General features: G+C 40.8%; 1 protein-coding gene across 2 annotated transcripts in view; it reads right to left on the bottom strand.

Moving 5' to 3' along the window:
- twsg1a (twisted gastrulation BMP signaling modulator 1a) overlaps nucleotides 1-18,659 on the bottom strand; it is a 42,748-nt gene that overhangs the window by 4,113 nt on the left and 19,976 nt on the right. The window contains exons 1-3 of one of the 2 annotated variants that reach the window (XM_061979859.1): nucleotides 13,737-13,855; nucleotides 10,478-10,577; nucleotides 2,796-3,047 (exon numbers count right to left, since the gene is read on the bottom strand). In XM_061979859.1, coding sequence (XP_061835843.1) covers nucleotides 2,796-3,047; nucleotides 10,478-10,577; nucleotides 13,737-13,781 — 397 coding nt within the window. In that variant the 5' untranslated portion in view covers nucleotides 13,782-13,855. Of the gene's footprint in view, nucleotides 1-2,795; nucleotides 3,048-10,477; nucleotides 10,578-13,736; nucleotides 13,856-18,659 lie in introns of those variants that run through there. The other variant, XM_061979858.1, reaches the window with a different exon arrangement.

The following is an 18,659-nucleotide window of genomic DNA, read 5'->3' as shown; positions in this document are numbered from 1 at the left end:
TCTGTCATAGCATTTTTAGCATTCGATCAGACTTTATTGTGAGGTTTTATATTAGTTTTCCTAAAAATAGATATACCGGCCCCCAGACACAATTTTTTTCTCTAAATTTGGCCCCCCGAGTCAAAATAATTGCCCAGGCCTGCGCTAGAACGTGATAAGTGTTTGAAACTCCGCATGTCAACATCTCCGTTCGGTGCCACCCAACAAAATGCCCAAGCAACCTTTTCCACATCAACACCGTATGAAAATAATAGTCAACAACAGAAGGAGATAGCGTCCGCAGGAACCTTATCACATAGCGAAGGACATACCGTACACTATTTGATTTCCTATTATGCAGCTCATTTTTATTTGACACTTATTGAAATATCTTGTGTGACATCATGCACAAAAGTGCACTTTATTTGTTTTAAACTATTGCAGTGGCGTTCTGTACAAAAAGTGCACTTTAATTTAGTGTTGTTTTGATGTTATCTTGGTGACATCATGCACAAAAGTGCACTAATAGCTTGTTTTAAAATGTCTCTGACAATCTTGCACTTTCTGTTTTGAAATGACATGAATGTTTGTGCCACTGCTTAATAACTCTTTAATAAATACACTTTTGGTCAATTGACTTAGTTGTGATTTCCTTCTCTGCATAAAAGTTTAAAATGAGCATATATTACCGTAATGAAGTATGAACAAGAATGTTTTAATGTAGACACATAGAATCATCATACTGCTGTGATTATATGCATCAAATGTTCATTCAAGGCTAAGGCAAAATATGGAGATGTATATATCGTGTATCGTGACATGGCCTAAAAATATTGAAATATTAATAAAAGACCATATCGCCCAGCCCCTACCGCGATATACAATTACGACTTTCTAAATACATTTTTAAACAACACGAGAGCCCTCCTAAACATGAAATAACACCCTTTAGTCACCTTTAGACTATTTTGGTCCAATATAGGAATGCTGCCTGTGAGTGGTCACGTTACTAAACAGAGCACTCTGATTGGTTTGGTCTCATGTAGTGGCCACTGCTTTATGCTGATGAGATGGTGATATATTCCCGTTTCGATGAAGAATTAATCATAATGCTCACGCAGGTAATAAAAAAGGAAAGAAATAGACATCTTTCTCGCCATCTTTATGTTGAATGTCAAAGTAGACCAACTCCTATGTTTATGGCCACAACCTTCTACTATACAAGTGAGAGGCATGATTTATAATATAGAATTCACTTTTACCAACTGAGAGGTGATGCAGCAGCTCAGTATGTCAATAGCTGCATAAGCTACCGTATTTTTCGGAGTATAAGTCGCACCTGCCGAAAATGCATAATAAAGAAGGAAAAAACATATATAAGTCGCATTTTTTGGGGAAATTTATTTGATAAAACCCAACACCAAGAAAAGTGAACAACAGGCTGAATAAGTGTACGTTATATGAGGCATAAATAGCCAACTGAGAACGTGCCTGGTATGTTAACGTAACATATTATGGTAAGAGTCATTCAAATAACTATAACATATAGAACATGCTATACATTTACCAAACAATCTGTCACTCCTAATCGCTAAATCCAATGAAATCTTATACGTCTAGTCTCTTACGTGAATGAGATAAATAATATTATTTGATATTTTACGGTAATGTGTTAATAATTTCACACATAAGTCGCTCTTGAGTATAAGTCGCACCCCCGGCCAAACTATGAAAAAAACTGCGACTTATAGTCCGAAAAATACAGTAGTTGCCTCTCTGTGTTGAGGTTGTCACTAAAAGTAGGTCCTCGACGTTAGCGCTTGAAATAACAATACCACTAATACTTGGTTAATATTCAGGTGTGCATATCGAGTATTGTTGGCAGATTTTGGGATGTTTATTTGGAGCCCATTATGGTTATAGATGACTACCAAAGCTGCATTGTTAGCCACCTCATACATGCCATATATTACCAATAAGAATTAATAAAAACAAACAAAAAAATGTGTTCTTGTTAGGGATGTCCGATAATGGCTTTTTTGCCGATATCCGATATTGTCCAACTCTTAATTACCAATACCGCTATCAACCGACACCGATATATACAGTTGTGGAATAAACACATTATTATGCCTAATTTGGACAACCAGGTATGGTGAAGATAAGGTTCTTTTTTAAAAAAATCATAAAATAAAATAAGATAAATAAATTAAAAATATTTTCTTGAATAAAAAAGAAAGTAAAACAATATAAAAACAGTTACATAGAAACTAGTAATTAATGAAAATGAGTAAAATTAACTGTTAAAGGTTAGTACTATTAGTGGACCAGCACCACGCACAATCATGTGTGCTTACGGACTGTATCCCTTGCAGACTGTATTGATATATATTGATATATAATGTAGGAACCAGAATATTAATAACAAAAAGAAACAACCATTTTGTGTGAATGAGTGTAATTTTTTTGGGTTGGTGCACTAATTGTAAGTGTATCTTGTGTTTTTATGTTGATTTGATTAAAAAAAAAACTGATACCGATAATAAAAAAAACGATACCGATAATTTCCGAAATTATATTTCAAAGCAATTATCGGACATCTCTAGTTCTTGTCTTGGGCAAAAAAAAAAGGAAAGGCATTTCCCCTTTGGCAGTGTCAGATAAAAGTAAGGATTATTATCAGAATGTTGGCTGCAGCTATACAGGTCTGCAATATAATATTCCTTTGGAGTATTAGTGTGGTACCATTGCGAGCACTTTTGATGGACTTAACTGATGACTAATGTTCGCTGGGAGGAAGAACGCATCATGGTCACCTTGAACGTCGTAGCTGGCGTGGATGCTGTTCCCGGGCACCGACACATTCTGGTGCGGGCCGTCAAGAGACTCCAGGAAGGAGACCAAGTGGGACAGCTCCTCAGCCACGGGGAAGGAGACCACCATCATGTTGACGGGCGCGTCGCCTTCCGTGAGGGCACGGAAGAGCGAGGGAATGGGCCGGTGCAACTCCTCCACCGTGCTCTTGGACGTGGCCGGAGAGTCGCTGTAGTTCTTGGGGTTGCACATGCCTGATATCCCAGAGAACATGAGAGGGTTAAAAAAGGTCAAACAAGAACGTGTATACCTAATATGTTTTTTTTAAATATATTGTTACCTTTGATTTGATTTAATTAAATTATTAGAGGTGGCTTCTCAGACTAAATAATGAAAATATTAAGTTGGGGGTTGGGTGCGGGGTTTTAGGGGTAGCGGGGGGTGTATATTGTAGCGTCCCGGAAAAGTTAGTGCTGCAAGGGGTTCTGGGTATTTGTTCTGTTGTGTTTATGTTGTGTTACGGTGCAGATGTTCTCACGAAATGTGTTTGTCATTCTTGTTTGGTGTGGGTTCACAGCGTGGTGCATATTTGTAACAGTGTTACATTTGTTTATAAGGCCACCCTCAGTGTGACCTGTATGGCTTTTGACCAAGTATGGATTGCATTCACTTGTGTGTGTGAAAAGCCGTAGATATTATGTGACTGGGCCGGCACGCAAAGGCAGTGCCTTTAAGGCACGCCCCCAATATTGTTGTCTGGGTGGAAATCAGGAGAATGGTTGCCTCGGGAGATTATCGGGAGGGGCACTGAAATTCGGGAGTCTCCCGGGAAAATCGGGAGGGTTGGCAAGTATGACCGGGAGACGCAACTGCTCTGTACTTCTCCCTATGTCCGTGTACCACGCCGTACAGCAGCGTTTTAAAAAGTCATACATTTTACTTTTTGAAACCGATACCGATAATTTCCGCATTTATCGGCCGATATTATCGGACATCTCTAATTGTAACGTTAGTAAAAGTAATTCGATCACTCGTTACTTACAAAAAAACCAAGGCGTTAGTAAATGTTACAATGCAATCTACTATACAGCATTGTAACAACACGCTACATTTACAGATAGTCCTGTTATATTTATTACATTTCAATCTTAAACTTATTTGTGGCAGTCCAAATGTATTCGTAGCAGGCCACCACCAATAAAAATGTGTGAGACACTGATAAATCCATCCATCCATCCATCTTCTTCCGCTTATCCGAGGTCGGGTCGCGGGGGCAGCAGCCTAAGCAGGGAAGCCCAGACTTCCCTCTCCCCAGCCACTTCGTCCAGCTCTTCCTGTGGGACCCCGAGGCGTTCCCAGGCCAGCCGGGAGACATAGTCTTCCCAACGTGTCCTGGGTCTTCCCCGCGGCCTCCTACCGGTCGGACGTGCCCTAAACACCTCCCTCGGGAGGCGTTCGGGTGGCATCCTGACCAGATGCCCGAACCACCTCATCTGGCTCCTCTCGATTTGGAGGAGCAGCGGCTTTACTTTGAGCTCCTCCCGGATGGCAGAGCTTCTCACCCTATCTCTAAGGGAGAGCCCCGCCACCCGGCAGAGGAAACTAATTTTGGCCGCTTGTAACCGTGATCTTGTCCTTTCGGTCATAACCCAAAGCTCATGACCATAGGTGAGGATGGGAACGTAGATCGACCGGTAAATTGAGAGCTTTGCCTTCCGGCTCAGCTCCTTCTTCACCACAACGGATCGATACAGCGTCCGCATTACTGAAGACGCCGCACCGATCCGCCTGTCGATCTCACGATCCACTCTTCCCTCATTCGTGAACAAGACTCCGAGGTACTTGAACTCCTCCACTTGGGGCAAGATCTCCTCCCCAACCCGGAGATGGCACTCCACCCTTTTCCGGGCGAGAACCATGGACTCGGACTTGGAGGTGCTTATTCTCATCCCAGTCGCTTCACACTCGGCTGCGAACCGATCCAGTGAGAGCTGAAGATCCTGGCCAGATGAAGCCATCAGGACCACATCATCTGCAAAAAGCAGAGACCTAATCCTGCAGCCACCAAACCAGATCCCCTCAACGCCTTAACTGCGCCTAGAAATTCTGTCCATAAAAGTTATGAACAGAATCGGTGACAAAGGGCAGCCTTGGCTCAGTCCAACCCTCACTGGAAACGTGTCCGACTTACTACCGGCAATGCGGACCAAGCTCTGGCACTGATCATACAGGGAGTGGACTGCCACAATCAGACAGTCCATACTCTCTGAGCACTCCCCACAGGACTTCCCAAGGGACACGGTCGAATGCCTTCTCCAAGTCCACAAAACACATGTAGACTGGTTGGGCAAACTCCCATGCACCCTCAAGGACCCTGCCGAGAGTTGGAGCTGGTCCACAGTTCCACGACCAGGACGAAAACCACACTGTTCCTCCTGAATCCGAGGTTCGACTATCCGGCATAGCCTCCTCTCCAGTACACCTGAATAGACCTTACTGACAATTATAAAAATAATATGGTATTATTGTTAACAACAAAAACTATGATGAATTAGCCAACTATATTCTTTGAAATCTCTTAATATCTCACAACAATAAAGCAAGATATTCATATGTGCCTCTGAAAGCACAATCCTCCATTTGCACCTTTACCCAGATCTGCTCTAAATTTCCGTATCGTCTTGTGCTGCTCAGCTTTGCCAAAGTGGCTGTGAGTAGTGACAGATCTCCATGGAACAGGAAATTAAACTAATATTGTGATAGGCACACACACACATGCACACACAGGAAGTGACAAGGTGGTGCAGATGATCAAAGGCAGCCAGGGCAGGAAATCAGAAGGCCAAGAGGTCGCCTCGCTCGGACGGCCTGCTCTGTATAAAAACCCGGCCAGGGATCCAAAGTAAACAAAAAGAGCAAGAAGTGGCGCATACATCTGGAACTCCTCGGCTCCAACAAGATTGATTCTCGAGGTAGGAACCTTTGGTCACCTCACAAATTGATTACGATTACAATTCAGAGGATACGATTTGATTAGAAATTGATTATTTATACATCTATAAATATTATATTCCATCCATCCATTTTCTACCGCTTGTTTCTTATTAGTTCACAGGGGATGCTGGAGCCTATCTCAGCTGCATTTGGGGCGGAAGGAGGGGTACAACCTGGACAAGTCGCCACCTCTTCGGACGGCCAACATTGTATATTATTATATTGTATTTTATTTGGTTAATATATTGTATATTAGTCAATCCATTTTCTACCGCTTGTCCCTTATGGGGTCGCTGTAGCCTATCCGAGCTGCATATATTTGTATGTTTTATATGTCATTATTATTATGTCTACAATACAATATCATGAGCTTATGTAACGAAATTTCGTTCTTATCTGTGCTGTAAAGTTCAAATTTGAATGACAATAAAAATGAAGTCTAAGTCTAATCAGGCTGCAACAAAATCTAATTGCAACTTTTCGCTCCAAAATTGCAATAGCGATTCAATTTGCGTTTTTCTATATTTTATACATATACATGCATAAAACTGCAAAAATAAGGAGTGACGGTAGACATGTTACTTTTAGACTGTCAATCAACATATTGACAAATATTCTTGTCCCAAGAACAATATGCAATCATTTACTATACCGGTACTTTATACACAAACCCTGTTTCCATATGAGTTGGGAAATTGTGTTAGATGTAAATATAAACGGAAAACAATGATTTGCAAATCCTTTTCAACCCATATTCAGTTGAATATGCTACAAAGACAACATATTTGATGTTCAAACTGATAAAACATTTATTTTTTTGCAAATAATCATTAACTTTAGAATTTGATGCCAGGAACACGTGACAAAGAAGTTGGGAAAGGTGGCAATAAATACTGATAAAGTTGAGGAATGCTCATCAAACACTTATTTGGAACATCCCACAGGTGTGCAGGCTAATTGGGAACAGGTGGGTGCCATGATTGGGTATAAAAACAGCTTCCCAAAAAATGCTCAGTTTTTCACAAGAAAGGATGGGGCGAGGGTCACCCCTTTGTCCACAACTGCGTGAGCAAATAGTCAAACAGTTTAAGAACAACGTTTCTCAAAGTGCAATTGCAAGAAATTTAGGGATTTCAACATCTACGGTCCATAATATCATCAAAAGGTTCAGAGAATCTGGAGAAATCACTCCACGTAAGCGGCATGGCCGGAAACCAACATTGAATGACCGTGACCTTCGATCCCTCAGGCACTGTATCAAAAACCGACATCGATCTCTAAAGGATATCCCCACATGGGCTCAGGAACACTTCAGAAAACCACTGTCACTAAATACAGTTTGTCGCTACATCTGTAAGTGCAAGTTAAAGCTCTACTATGCAAAGCGAAAGCCATTTATCAACAACATCCAGAAACGCCGCCGGCTTCTCTGGGCCCGAGATCATCTAAGATGGACTCATGCAAAGTGGAAAAGTGTTCTGTGGTCTGACGAATCCACATTTCAAATTGTTTTCTGAAATATTCGACATTGTGTCATCCGGACCAAAGGGGAAGCGAACCATCCAGACGCAAAGTTCAAAAGCCAGCATGTGTGATGGTATGGGGGTGCATTAGTGCCCAAGGCATGGGTAACTTACACGTCTGTGAAGGCATCATTAATGCTGAAAGGTACATACAGGTTTTGGAACAACATATGCTGCCATCGAAGCGCCGTCTTTTTCATGGACGCCCCTGCTTATTTCATCAAGACAATGCCAAGCCACATTCAGCACGTGTTACAACAGCGTGGCTTCGTAAAAAAAAGAGTGCGGGTACTTTCCTGGCCCGCCTGCAGTTCAGACCTGTCTCCCATCGAAAATGTGTGGCGCATTATGAAGCGTAAAATATGACAGCGGAGACCCCGGACTGTTGAACAACTGAAGCTCTACATAAAACAAGAATGGGAAACAATTCCACTTTCAAAGCTTCAACAATTAATTTCCTCAGTTCCCAATCGTTTATTGAGTGTTGTTAAAAGAAAAGGTGATGTAACACAGTGGTGAACATGCCCTTTCCCAACTACTTTGGCACGTGTTGCAGCCATGAAATTCTAAGTTAATTGTTATTTGCAAAAAAAAAGAAAAGTTTATGAGTCTGAACATCAAATATCTTGTCTTTGTAGTGCATTCAATTGAATATGGGTTGAAAAGGATTTGAAAATCATTGTATTCCGTTTATATTACATCTAACACAATTTCCCAACTCATATGGAAACAGGGTTTGTATTTTGGCTTTATGCAGACATACTCAGAGCTTTTGTCTACATCATGCTCTTTACTGAAGAAATAATCAATAAAAACTATACAGCGTTTATTATGTGATGTAATTATAATATATATATAGTAATAATAATTTAAGAAACCATTTAATACATTTAATAAAGTCAAATACAAATAAGGCAACAAGAGAAGTATCCCACACTTCTCTTTTGTAAAGTAAATTTGTACAGCCGATATGGGCATCTACATCAACTATATGATTTGCCTGAGAAGCTGGACTGGGAAAAAAAATAATAATAATAATAATAAAAATTTAAGAAACCATTTAAAATGATATAAACTTGTATCTGTTGTCATTGTAGAATTGTGTACATTGTACTGCAATTGGAAGGTAAATAACTTTATCCTAAATAAATTAATAAAAAAACAAAATTGACTAATTTCTGTAAGCAAAAATCTAACTTAGATAAAAATTAATCATTTTAAAGAGCTTTTTTTCCTTGTTCTTTTTGTTTGTTGCCATTACATGATCACGGCATTCTTGCCCGTTTGTCCGTGCAGATGGGCTCACATTGTCATCCGATTTGAAGCTGAAAAATTCCCACAACGGGAAATTTGGCTTTGTAATCTTATTTTTTTCGTCCTTATTTGTGTTACTTTGCGGAACTTTTCACTGGCTTTTCAAGGCTTTCTGTCTGTGCTTCCTGTGTGTGCTGTCTCGCTGAGCCGCTCTCTGCCCACCGAGCCAAAGATTGTGGATGACTGAAAAGAAGGCTCACTGTGTTCAGTTAATTTCTTTTCCATCCTTTGTAACTGAGCTACTGTGTGGAACAATTTCCCTTGTGGATCAATAAAGTTTGTCTAAGTCTAAATCTAATTCTCCCACGGTTAATTAAAACTAGAGATGTCCGATAATAGTGGACTGCCGATAATATCGGCCGATAAATGCTTTAAAATGTAATATCGGAAATTATCGGTATCGGTTTCAAAATTATCGGTTTCAAAAATTAAATTTTATGACTTTTTAAAACGCCGCTGTGTACACGGACGTAGGGAGAAGTACAGAGCGCCAATAAACCTTAAAGGCACTTCCTTTGCGTGTCGGCCCAGTCACATAATATCTCCGGCTTTTCACACACACAAGTGAATACAATCCATACTTGGTCAACAGCCACTGAGGGTGGCCGTATAAACAACTTTAACACTGTTACAAATATGTGCCACACTGTGAACCCACACCAAACAAGAATGACAAACACATTTCGGGAGAACATCCGCACCGTAACACAACATAAACACAACAGAACAAATACCCAGAAACCCTTGCAGCACTAACTCTTCCGGGACGCTACAATATACACCCCCCGCTACCCTCTACCCAAAACCCCGCGCCCCCAACCCCGCCCACCTCAACCTCCTCATGCTCTCTCAGAGAGAGCATGTCCCAAATTCCAAGCTGCTGTTTTGAGGCATGTTTAGAGAATAATAGCATTAATGCTACATTTCAAAAACCAACTGTATTACTTTAACATACGTAATCGATGTTTGGACATTAGTCCACATATTCACGTTCTAATCGTGACTCATCGGAGAATCCATAATTTTTTTACAACTCTAAATGATTCAAGCCAAAAGTATTTGAGGGGTCACAGGGTGTGAGACTTAGCCACTATTTATTCATAAGTCTTTGACAATTTATTTTATGATTACCGTATTTTTCGGACCATAAGTCGCTCCGGAGTATAAGTCACACTGGCCGAAAATGCATAATAAAGAAGGAAAAAACATATATAAGTCGCACTGGAGTATAAGTCGCATTTTTTGGGGAAATTTATTTGATAAAACCCAACTCCAAGAATAGACATTCGAAAGGCAATTTAAAATAAACAAAGAATAGTGAACAACAGGCTGAATAAGTGTACGTTATATGAGGCATAAATAACCAACTGAGAACGTGCCTGGTATGTTAACGTAACATAGGAGAGTCATTCAAATAACTATTACATATAGAACATGCTATACGTTTACCAAACAATCTGTCACTCCTAATCGCTAAATCCCATGAAATCTTATACGTCTAGTCTCTTACGTGAATGAGATAAATAATATTATTTGATATTTTACGGTAATGTGTTAATAATGTCACACATAAGTCGCTCCTGAGTATAAGTCGCACCCCCGGCCAAACTATGAAAAAAAATGCGACTTATAGTCTGAAAAATACGGTATATGTTACCATGTAAATGTGACACTATGTGCCCCTTCTCCTATGTCTGTACAGCACTTTGGCCAACTGGGGTCGTATTTAAATGTGCTATACAAATAAATAAACTGAACTAGAATGTATTACCATAGGGGGGGCGACACTGATGTTTATTTCAAGAGGTCATAAAAAGCATGAAAAATCCAGCTGGTTGGCGTGCGCCACTCACCTACGCAGTCGCAGCACTCCTCCCACAGGTTGCCCAAACACAACATGCACTCCTTGCAACACGAGCAGTTGCCATCGGTCGGACGACACTGGCACAGCTCCTGCACAGCACACAAACACAGAGCAGTATTAATACGTTTCATATCATGGTGTACTTTGCATCATAACCTGCTTCTACTAAGATAGAAAAAGTAGGTGAAACTTCCAGAAGACTTGAGTTCAGCACCCTCCTCCTCCCTCTTGCTTGCTTTCTTTCTTTCCTGAGGCGGAACAGAGAGCGCATTCCTCCGAGTCAAGGTCACCGCCATGAGGGAGGCGGGGGACAGGGGGGACTAGTGAGGGGGGAGAAAACACCTGGGGAACAGAACATGGCTGCACTTTCCTCTCCTTCGCTCCTTTTTCATCTGCACAAATCTGTAGAAGCTATCTCCCGACTCATAAACAAGCAACAGTGACTCACTGGCGAAGAAAGCGCACACACGCTTCACCTCATCGCCATCTTCTCAAATGGCAAAAGCAGGCGTCGCTATTATAACCAGCAGCTACTAACAGCGTGGTGGGGGGGAACCTAATGACCTCCTCGGCTCTCGTTTGTCATATTCGGAAAGTTGTACTCAGCAATCAAAACAAAAAGGTGCATAGAAGAAAGGCAAGCATTACCGGAGCCATTAGAGCTAACCTTCTCAAACAATCCACTAAACATTAACCTATTGCTTGTTGGTGAGAACAATTAATACAGCAAAGCCCAAACGAGAAATCCGAGGCTCGGAGCTAAACACATCAAAAGCTCGGCTTTATTTTGTCATATTTGGAAAGGTGTTACGTTGAACAAGACGGACAAAAGCACAGTTAGTAAAGTCACAAATAGAAGTGTCATGATCCGGAATTGACATCAGATACCAGCAAAAAAAAAATCGGATAATGTCCTCCAATGAGCACACAAAGTTGGCCTTTTCTTGTATTTTAGTCAAGTCATTTACAAAAGGTAAACATGGAGCTAAAGCTTATTAGGAGTTAGCAGCTACACAACAGCTGAGCACACAATAGCACACAAGCTAGACATACATGTAGGATCTGAATCGAGGATGTCGTTGTGGCTTGTGCAGCCCTTTGAGACACTCCTGATTTAGGGCTATATAAATAAACAATGATTGATTGATACATACATAAGTGTCCTTTGTTGAACAATATTACAGTATACAACAGCATTTGTCACAAGTAGAGATGTCCGATAATGGCTTTTTTGCCGATATCCGATATTCCGATATTGTCCAACTCTTAATTACCGATATCAACCGATACCGATATATAGAGTCGTGGAATTAACACATTATTATGCCTAATTTTGTTGTGATGCCCCGCTGGATGCATTAAACACTGTAACAAGGTTTTCCAAAATAAATCAACTCAAGTTATGGAAAAAAATGCCAACATGGAACTGCCATATTTATTATTGAAGTCACAAGTGCATTATTTTTTTTTAACATGCCTCAAAACAGCAGCTTGGAATTTGGGACATGCTCTCCCTGAGAGAGCATTAAGAGGTTGAGGGGGGCGGGGTTGAGGGTGCTGCAAGGGGTTCTTGGTATTTGTTCTGTTGTGTTTATGTTGTGTTACGGTGCGGATGTTCTCCGGAAATGTGTTTGTTCTTCTTGTTTGGTGTGGGTTCACAGTGTGGCGCATATTTGTAACAGTGTTAAAGTTGTTTATACGGCCACCCTCAGTGTGACCTGTATGGCTGTTGACCAAGTATGCATTGCATTCACTTGCGAGTGTGTCGAAAACCGTAGATATTATGTGACTGGGCTGGCACGCAAAGGCAGTGCCTTCAAGGTTTATTGGCGCTCTGTACTTCTTCCTACGTCTGTGTACACAGCGGCGTTTTAAAAAGTCAAAAATTTTACTTTTTGAAACCGATACAGATAATTTTGAAACTGATCATTTCCGATATTACATTTTAAAGCATTTATCGGCCGATAATATCGGCAGTCCGATATCGGACATCCCTATACACAAGTATCAAATAATTAGAGTTGCATATTACCGTACTTAAACATGCAAAGTCTCCAAGGTTACAACCTGTTACGCCAGTTTATGGGTGTTTTTGTTTCACTTCCTGTCTTGCGCTCTTATTTTGTTTCCACTTCCTGTTCTGTTTGTACTGTTCTTGCAGTAGCTTCACCTTACTGCTTAGCCCTGTCTTCATCACCTGGAGGTGATTAGTAATTATGTTTTCCACCTACTGCAAATCATCACCTGGGCAGTATTTAATTTAATTTATTCTATGTTGGTGTGGGATTATTGTTTATGGATTTCAAGAGTCACAAACACGACTTGTGGATACCTTGATTTTTGCTTACTACTTTTGTTTGTTGTTAGCTCTCAATTAGCTACTTTTTTGATGCACGGCTTCCTTGTTCTTTTTCTAGTGTGTATTTCGGACTTTTTGTCAATAAAGGCTTGTTTATTTGCACGCTTCCTGCTGTCCCATGCCTTTTGAGGTCACAACTTCTGCTACAACTAGTGCTCCTGACAGGCAGAGGCGTACTAAAAAAGTATCCAGTAACAAACGTGTCCGCATCATTCAACATACTGTGTCATGAGCTTAACTTCATGAATTATTGTGACCAGTATGTGTTGCCTAAAAAAATACCAATTTACTTCAACTTAAAGACAGCATAAGTCCATTCTAGACGGTTAATACGTGGTTTTTTTTATACCTACCACTGTTCTCTGAGTAATTTCAATTAGTCATACCTTTTTTTTAAATTCTACACGACAAATAAACATACAGTATGTGCAATTCCTGCTAATGTCGTATCTGTCATGTCTGTGATCATGTTTTGTTTAGTTATGTTTTGCTTGGTTTTTGGACACTTTTTAGTTCCTGGTTTCACTCCCTTGCTTTGTCACCATAGCAACCATTAGTTTCACCTGGTTCACATCCTCATGTCACGCACCTGTCTCACGCTTTGCACTCGCACACCTGTCACTAATCATGTCACTGCTATTTAAGCCTGTCTGCTTCTGTTGTTCGTGCTGGTGACATTCTGTCAACGCGTGGATCTTGGGGTTTGTTTTCCCGGTACGCAAAGGAAAGTTGGCGCGGGCAAGGCGTGAATGTGAGTACATATTTATTAATAACACTAACAAATTACAAAAAAAGGAAGCAAACAAAAGGCGCGCACAATGGCGGAGAACAAACTTGGCTAATGATACAAAACTAGAGAGACTATGAACATGAAAACGAAAACACTTACTGTGGCGTGAAACAGCATGAAAACTATGATAAACAGGAATCGCATGGGTAGCAGAGGTAGTATGGATGCATAGATAGATATGATAGCATGGTATGAAAGGATATGTCACCAGCACGAACAACAGAAACAGACAGGCTTAAATAGCAGTGACATGATTAGTGACAGGTGTGCGAGTGCAAAGCGTGAGACAGGTGCGTGACATGAGGATGTGAACCAGGTGAAACTAATGGTTGCTATGGTGACAAAGCAAGGGAGTGAAACCAGGAACTAAAAAGTGTCCAAAAACCAAGCAAAACATAACTAAACAAAACATGATCACAGACATGACAGTATCGGATGAATATAGGTATCGGACAATACTCAAAGCTCCAATATCGGTATTGTATCAGAATTTAAAAAGTTGAATCGGGACACCTCTATTTAATAATAATAGTAATATTTTTTCTAACATTCCACACTGCAAAATGACAAAAGTATAAATGAGTCCTGCTGATATCGTGTCGGATCTATATCTGTATTGGCCAATACTCCAAGTTCCAATATCGTATTGGAACACCCATGGTCACAGGCGCCTGAGGGGCCGAGCTCACCTTCTTCACGAGTGTAAGAAAATAAAGTAAACACCAGCATTGTAATTGTTGAGAAATATTATTGTGGAGGGGTGTGCCAGGACCGGCCTCGAAGACAGCGACAGGTGCGTAGATGGCCCAGGTGGGCCTTGTTATCTAATCACCTGTCGCCTTTATTAGCAGCAGCCGGAATGAGACACATTGTTGGAGCTGGAGTGGGAGCGAGAGCGAGAGACGGACGCAGAAAAACCTTTGGCTGAAAAGCAAAACACTAGCACTCGTGTTATGGAAATAAAACAAGTGTTGTGACTCTGATCCGGGCTCTCGTGGTAGTGTTTGGTGGTCTGAGGAACCCACTGGAGGGCAACCTCCCCAATTATTAAGGCAGAGGAGGAATGAGGAATCTGAGGCTCAGAGCTAAATAATCTCATGAGAAGCTGATGTTCTCAGCTCAGAAAGGATCATCTATTTTCTAATTTGCACGTTTGTAGAAAGCATTACGGTAAACAGTCAATTTCAAAATAAAAGCTGAATCTAAAGCTGATATTAGAGTAATGATAAATATTGAACCCCAGCTCAGGATGTCACACTGGAAAATAGGACAGCAATCTGTTGGATGTTTTAAAATAAGAGCATTGAAAAATCAACATTTAGGGCTTTAATTTTGAAATCCCACCTCAGAATACTTCCTAGGTGACATCTTGAGGTTGTATAGGTGTTAGAATTGAGCTGAAATGTATGCATTATAATGCTGAATCTTGTCCACAAAGCTAATCCTTCAAGGTTTTACCATAATGCTTGGAAAAGATGCAACACAGATTTAAAAGTGGCCTGGCTTGACAGGGTTTTTCCAAAGTGGACGCTGCCCGGCTTGGACTGCAGTGAGCTGTAGGAGGAGATGACACACGCACACAAGCACCACCCTCGCCTCTGACAGCTGGCAGGTTGGTGTCGGCAGGGTCGCAGAAGCTGCAGCGCTTGTTGTCCCGGCCGATGATTCATCGGGCAAAAAAAAAGCCACCTGTAAGCAACGAGCCAGCGAGCAAAGAGAGGGAGTGGGGGTGCACGGAGTAGAAAAGCGCCGCCTGCAGATGTTTTGGGTTGTGTAGAAAGTGAATCCAGAGGGAAAATATGTTGGTGGTTTTGAAGGCAGAAACTGTGCCAAAACCTGCTGGAGAGCATTTGACTTGGCCGTTTAGAAACAAATCATTTAGCTTCAACAAGGATGAGGACATCCCAATAAAACAAAAAGCAGGTTTGAACATTTAACACGTGAAACCTTTTACATTATGTTCCCTTCAGATCCAAACTGAATATGAATGTGGACATTTAACATAAAATCATAGAAATGTTGTTTACCTTTTTAAAAAGTATGCATACCGTATTTTTCAGACTATAAATCGCTCCGGAGTATAAGTCGCACCGGCCGAAAAAGCATAACAAAGAAGGAAAAAAATGTATATAAGTCGCATTTTTGGGGGAAATTAATTTGATAAAAGCCAACACCAAGAATAGACATTTGAAAGGCAATTTAAAATAAATAAAGAATAGTGAACAACAGGCTGAATAAGTGTACATTATATGAGGCATAAATAACCAACTGAGAACGTGCCTGGTATGTTAATGTAACATATTATGGTAAGAGTCATTCAAATAACTATAACATATAGAACATGCTATACGTTTACCAAACAATCTGTCACTCCTAATCGCTAAATCCCATGAAATCTTATACGTCTAGTCTCTTACGTGAATGAGCTGAATAATATTATTTGATATTTTACGCTAATGTGTTAATAATTTCACACATAAGTCGCTCCTGAGTATATGTCGCAACCCCGGCCAAACTATGAAAAAAACTGCGAGTTGTAGTCCGAAAAATACGGTATTAGACAACGACTGCATCTACCCACCACCACACATATATTGCAGCCCTGTGGGAAACTTAGCATTAAAATAGTTAAAGTTAAAGTACCAATGATTGTCACACACACACTAGGTGTGGCGAAATTATTCTCTGCATTTGACCCATCACCCTTGATCACCCCCTGAGGGGTGAGGGGAGCAGTGGGCAGCAGCGGTGGCTGCGCCCGGGAATCATTTTTGGTGATTTAACCCCCAATTCCAACCCTTGATGCTGAGTGCCAAGCAGGGAGGTAATGGGTCCCATTTGCGACTTATACTCAGGAGTAGGGATGTCCCGATCCAGGTTTTTGCACTTCCGATCTGATACCGATATTGTTTTTGCACTTCCGATCCGATACCGATACAAATACTGACCGATACTGGCCTATCCGAGCACGTATTAAAGTTTAAAGTTATTTAGCCTACTTAGTTGTCAGAATCATGTTGACAAGGGTTTTAGTACTCTTGATAACAACTAGCCAGCTGAATTAGGGGAGTTTGAATAATACACAATGGTTGGTAACAAGAAACTGACCTGTTTATTCAAGGATAAACACAAAATAGACAAAATTATACATGACAAACAGAAATGGCATCATTGAAACAAGTGCTGGGCGATATGGCCTTTTTTTAATATTGCGATATTTTAAGGCCATATTGCGATACACGATATATATCTCGATATGTTGCCTTAGCCTTGAATGAACACTTGATGCATATAATCACAGCAGTATGATGATTCTATGTGTTTTGATTGATTGAGACTTTTATTAGTAGGTTGCACAGTACAGTACATATTCCGTACAATTGACCACTAAATGGTAACACCCGAATACGTTTTTCAACTTGTTTAAGTCGGGGTCCACTTAAATTGATTCAAGATACAGATATATACTATCAGATATATACTATCATCATAATACAGTCATCACACAAGATAATCACATTGAATTATTTACATTATTAATAATCCAGGGTGTGGAGGGGGGCGCCGGATGTAAGTGTCAAAAAGACAGCCAAAAGAGTTTGATATGAGAATAAATCTAAAGTTAAAATATAGGGTAGAAATGCATCCATTTGCAGGAAATGTAGTCTTGATTTTCAAAATTTTCTTTCAATGCTTGCATGTCTACATTAAAACATTCTTCTTCATACTGCATTAGTATATGCTACTTTTAAACTTTCATGCAGAGAAGGAAATCACAACTAAAAAAATCACTAATTTTTTCATACGGTGTTGATCTGGAAATTTTTGCCTCGGCATTTTGATGGTGTGGACGTGTGGCACCGAATGGAGATAAGCGTCTCGACAGACGTTACAATATTTGAACAATGATGACGAAAACTGTTTTCTCTGTCGTGTCCGTGTGTCGAAAATTGTTATGCGCTTATTTTTTCATTTGATTTTGTGCGTGGCATATAATTGCTATGCGCAGAGAACGTTTGAGCAGTGCGCAATTGCACAGGCGCGCACCTTAGAGAGAACGTTGGTCACACGGCTGCGCTAGCATCACAGCTAACGTTAGCCATGCTGCTACCTCTCTGCTGGGAGAGGACGTATACGTATGTGACGTATGACGTGATAGTATGTGACGTATGACGTGACAGAATGTGACGTATGACGTGACAGTATGTGACGTGTGTAAGAAGGTGCGCTTGCTGTCTGTGAGAAGGAGACCCAGAAAAGAGTGAGAAGAGCCTGTCGTGTAATGCCAGCAGCTAAAAGCAACTGCATGAGAATCCACAGACCTGTGGATGTGTTGAAGGTGTGCTGGAAAATGCGGAACGGAAATTAGGGAGCAGCATAATCTGGATCTGGATCGGCATTTTTGGCAAATATCGGCAGCCGATCCGATCCAAATATCGGATCGGGACATACCTACTCAGGAGCGACTTATGTGTGAAATTATTAACACATTACCGTAATATATCAAATAATATTATTTAGCTCATTCACGTAAGAGACTAGACATATAAGATTTCATGGGATTTAGCGACTTATACTCCAGTGCGACTTATATATGTTTTTTTCCTTCTTTATTATGCATTTTCGGCCGGTGCGACTTATACTCCGGTGCGACTTATACTCCGAAAAATACGGTAGGCTATTGAATTGTTTATCAATATATAAGGCGTCATTGTAGGATAATGACACCTGAGCTAACACAGGTGTAGCGGGTAAAGTTAAATGACGAAATGATGCTCATGTTGGGAACATTCAACACACACACACACACACACACACACACACACACACACACACACACACACAGCAGCAGCAGCAGCAGGAGGCTAATCCGACTAAATGCAACATGACAGGTGGCATAAAGCCAAGCAAACACCTCATGTTCTCCACCATGTTAGAAACTACCATTCTCCCATCATGCACATCCGCGAAAGCACACACGCACACGCACACACACACAAACACAAACACAAACACACACCC

Source organism: Nerophis lumbriciformis, linkage group LG19 (assembly GCF_033978685.3).
Source record: "Nerophis lumbriciformis linkage group LG19, RoL_Nlum_v2.1, whole genome shotgun sequence".
Classification (NCBI taxonomy): Eukaryota; Metazoa; Chordata; class Actinopteri; order Syngnathiformes; family Syngnathidae; genus Nerophis; species Nerophis lumbriciformis.
The sequence above is the reverse complement of the archived record's forward strand: the minus strand, read 5'-3'. Positions and strand labels throughout refer to the sequence as shown.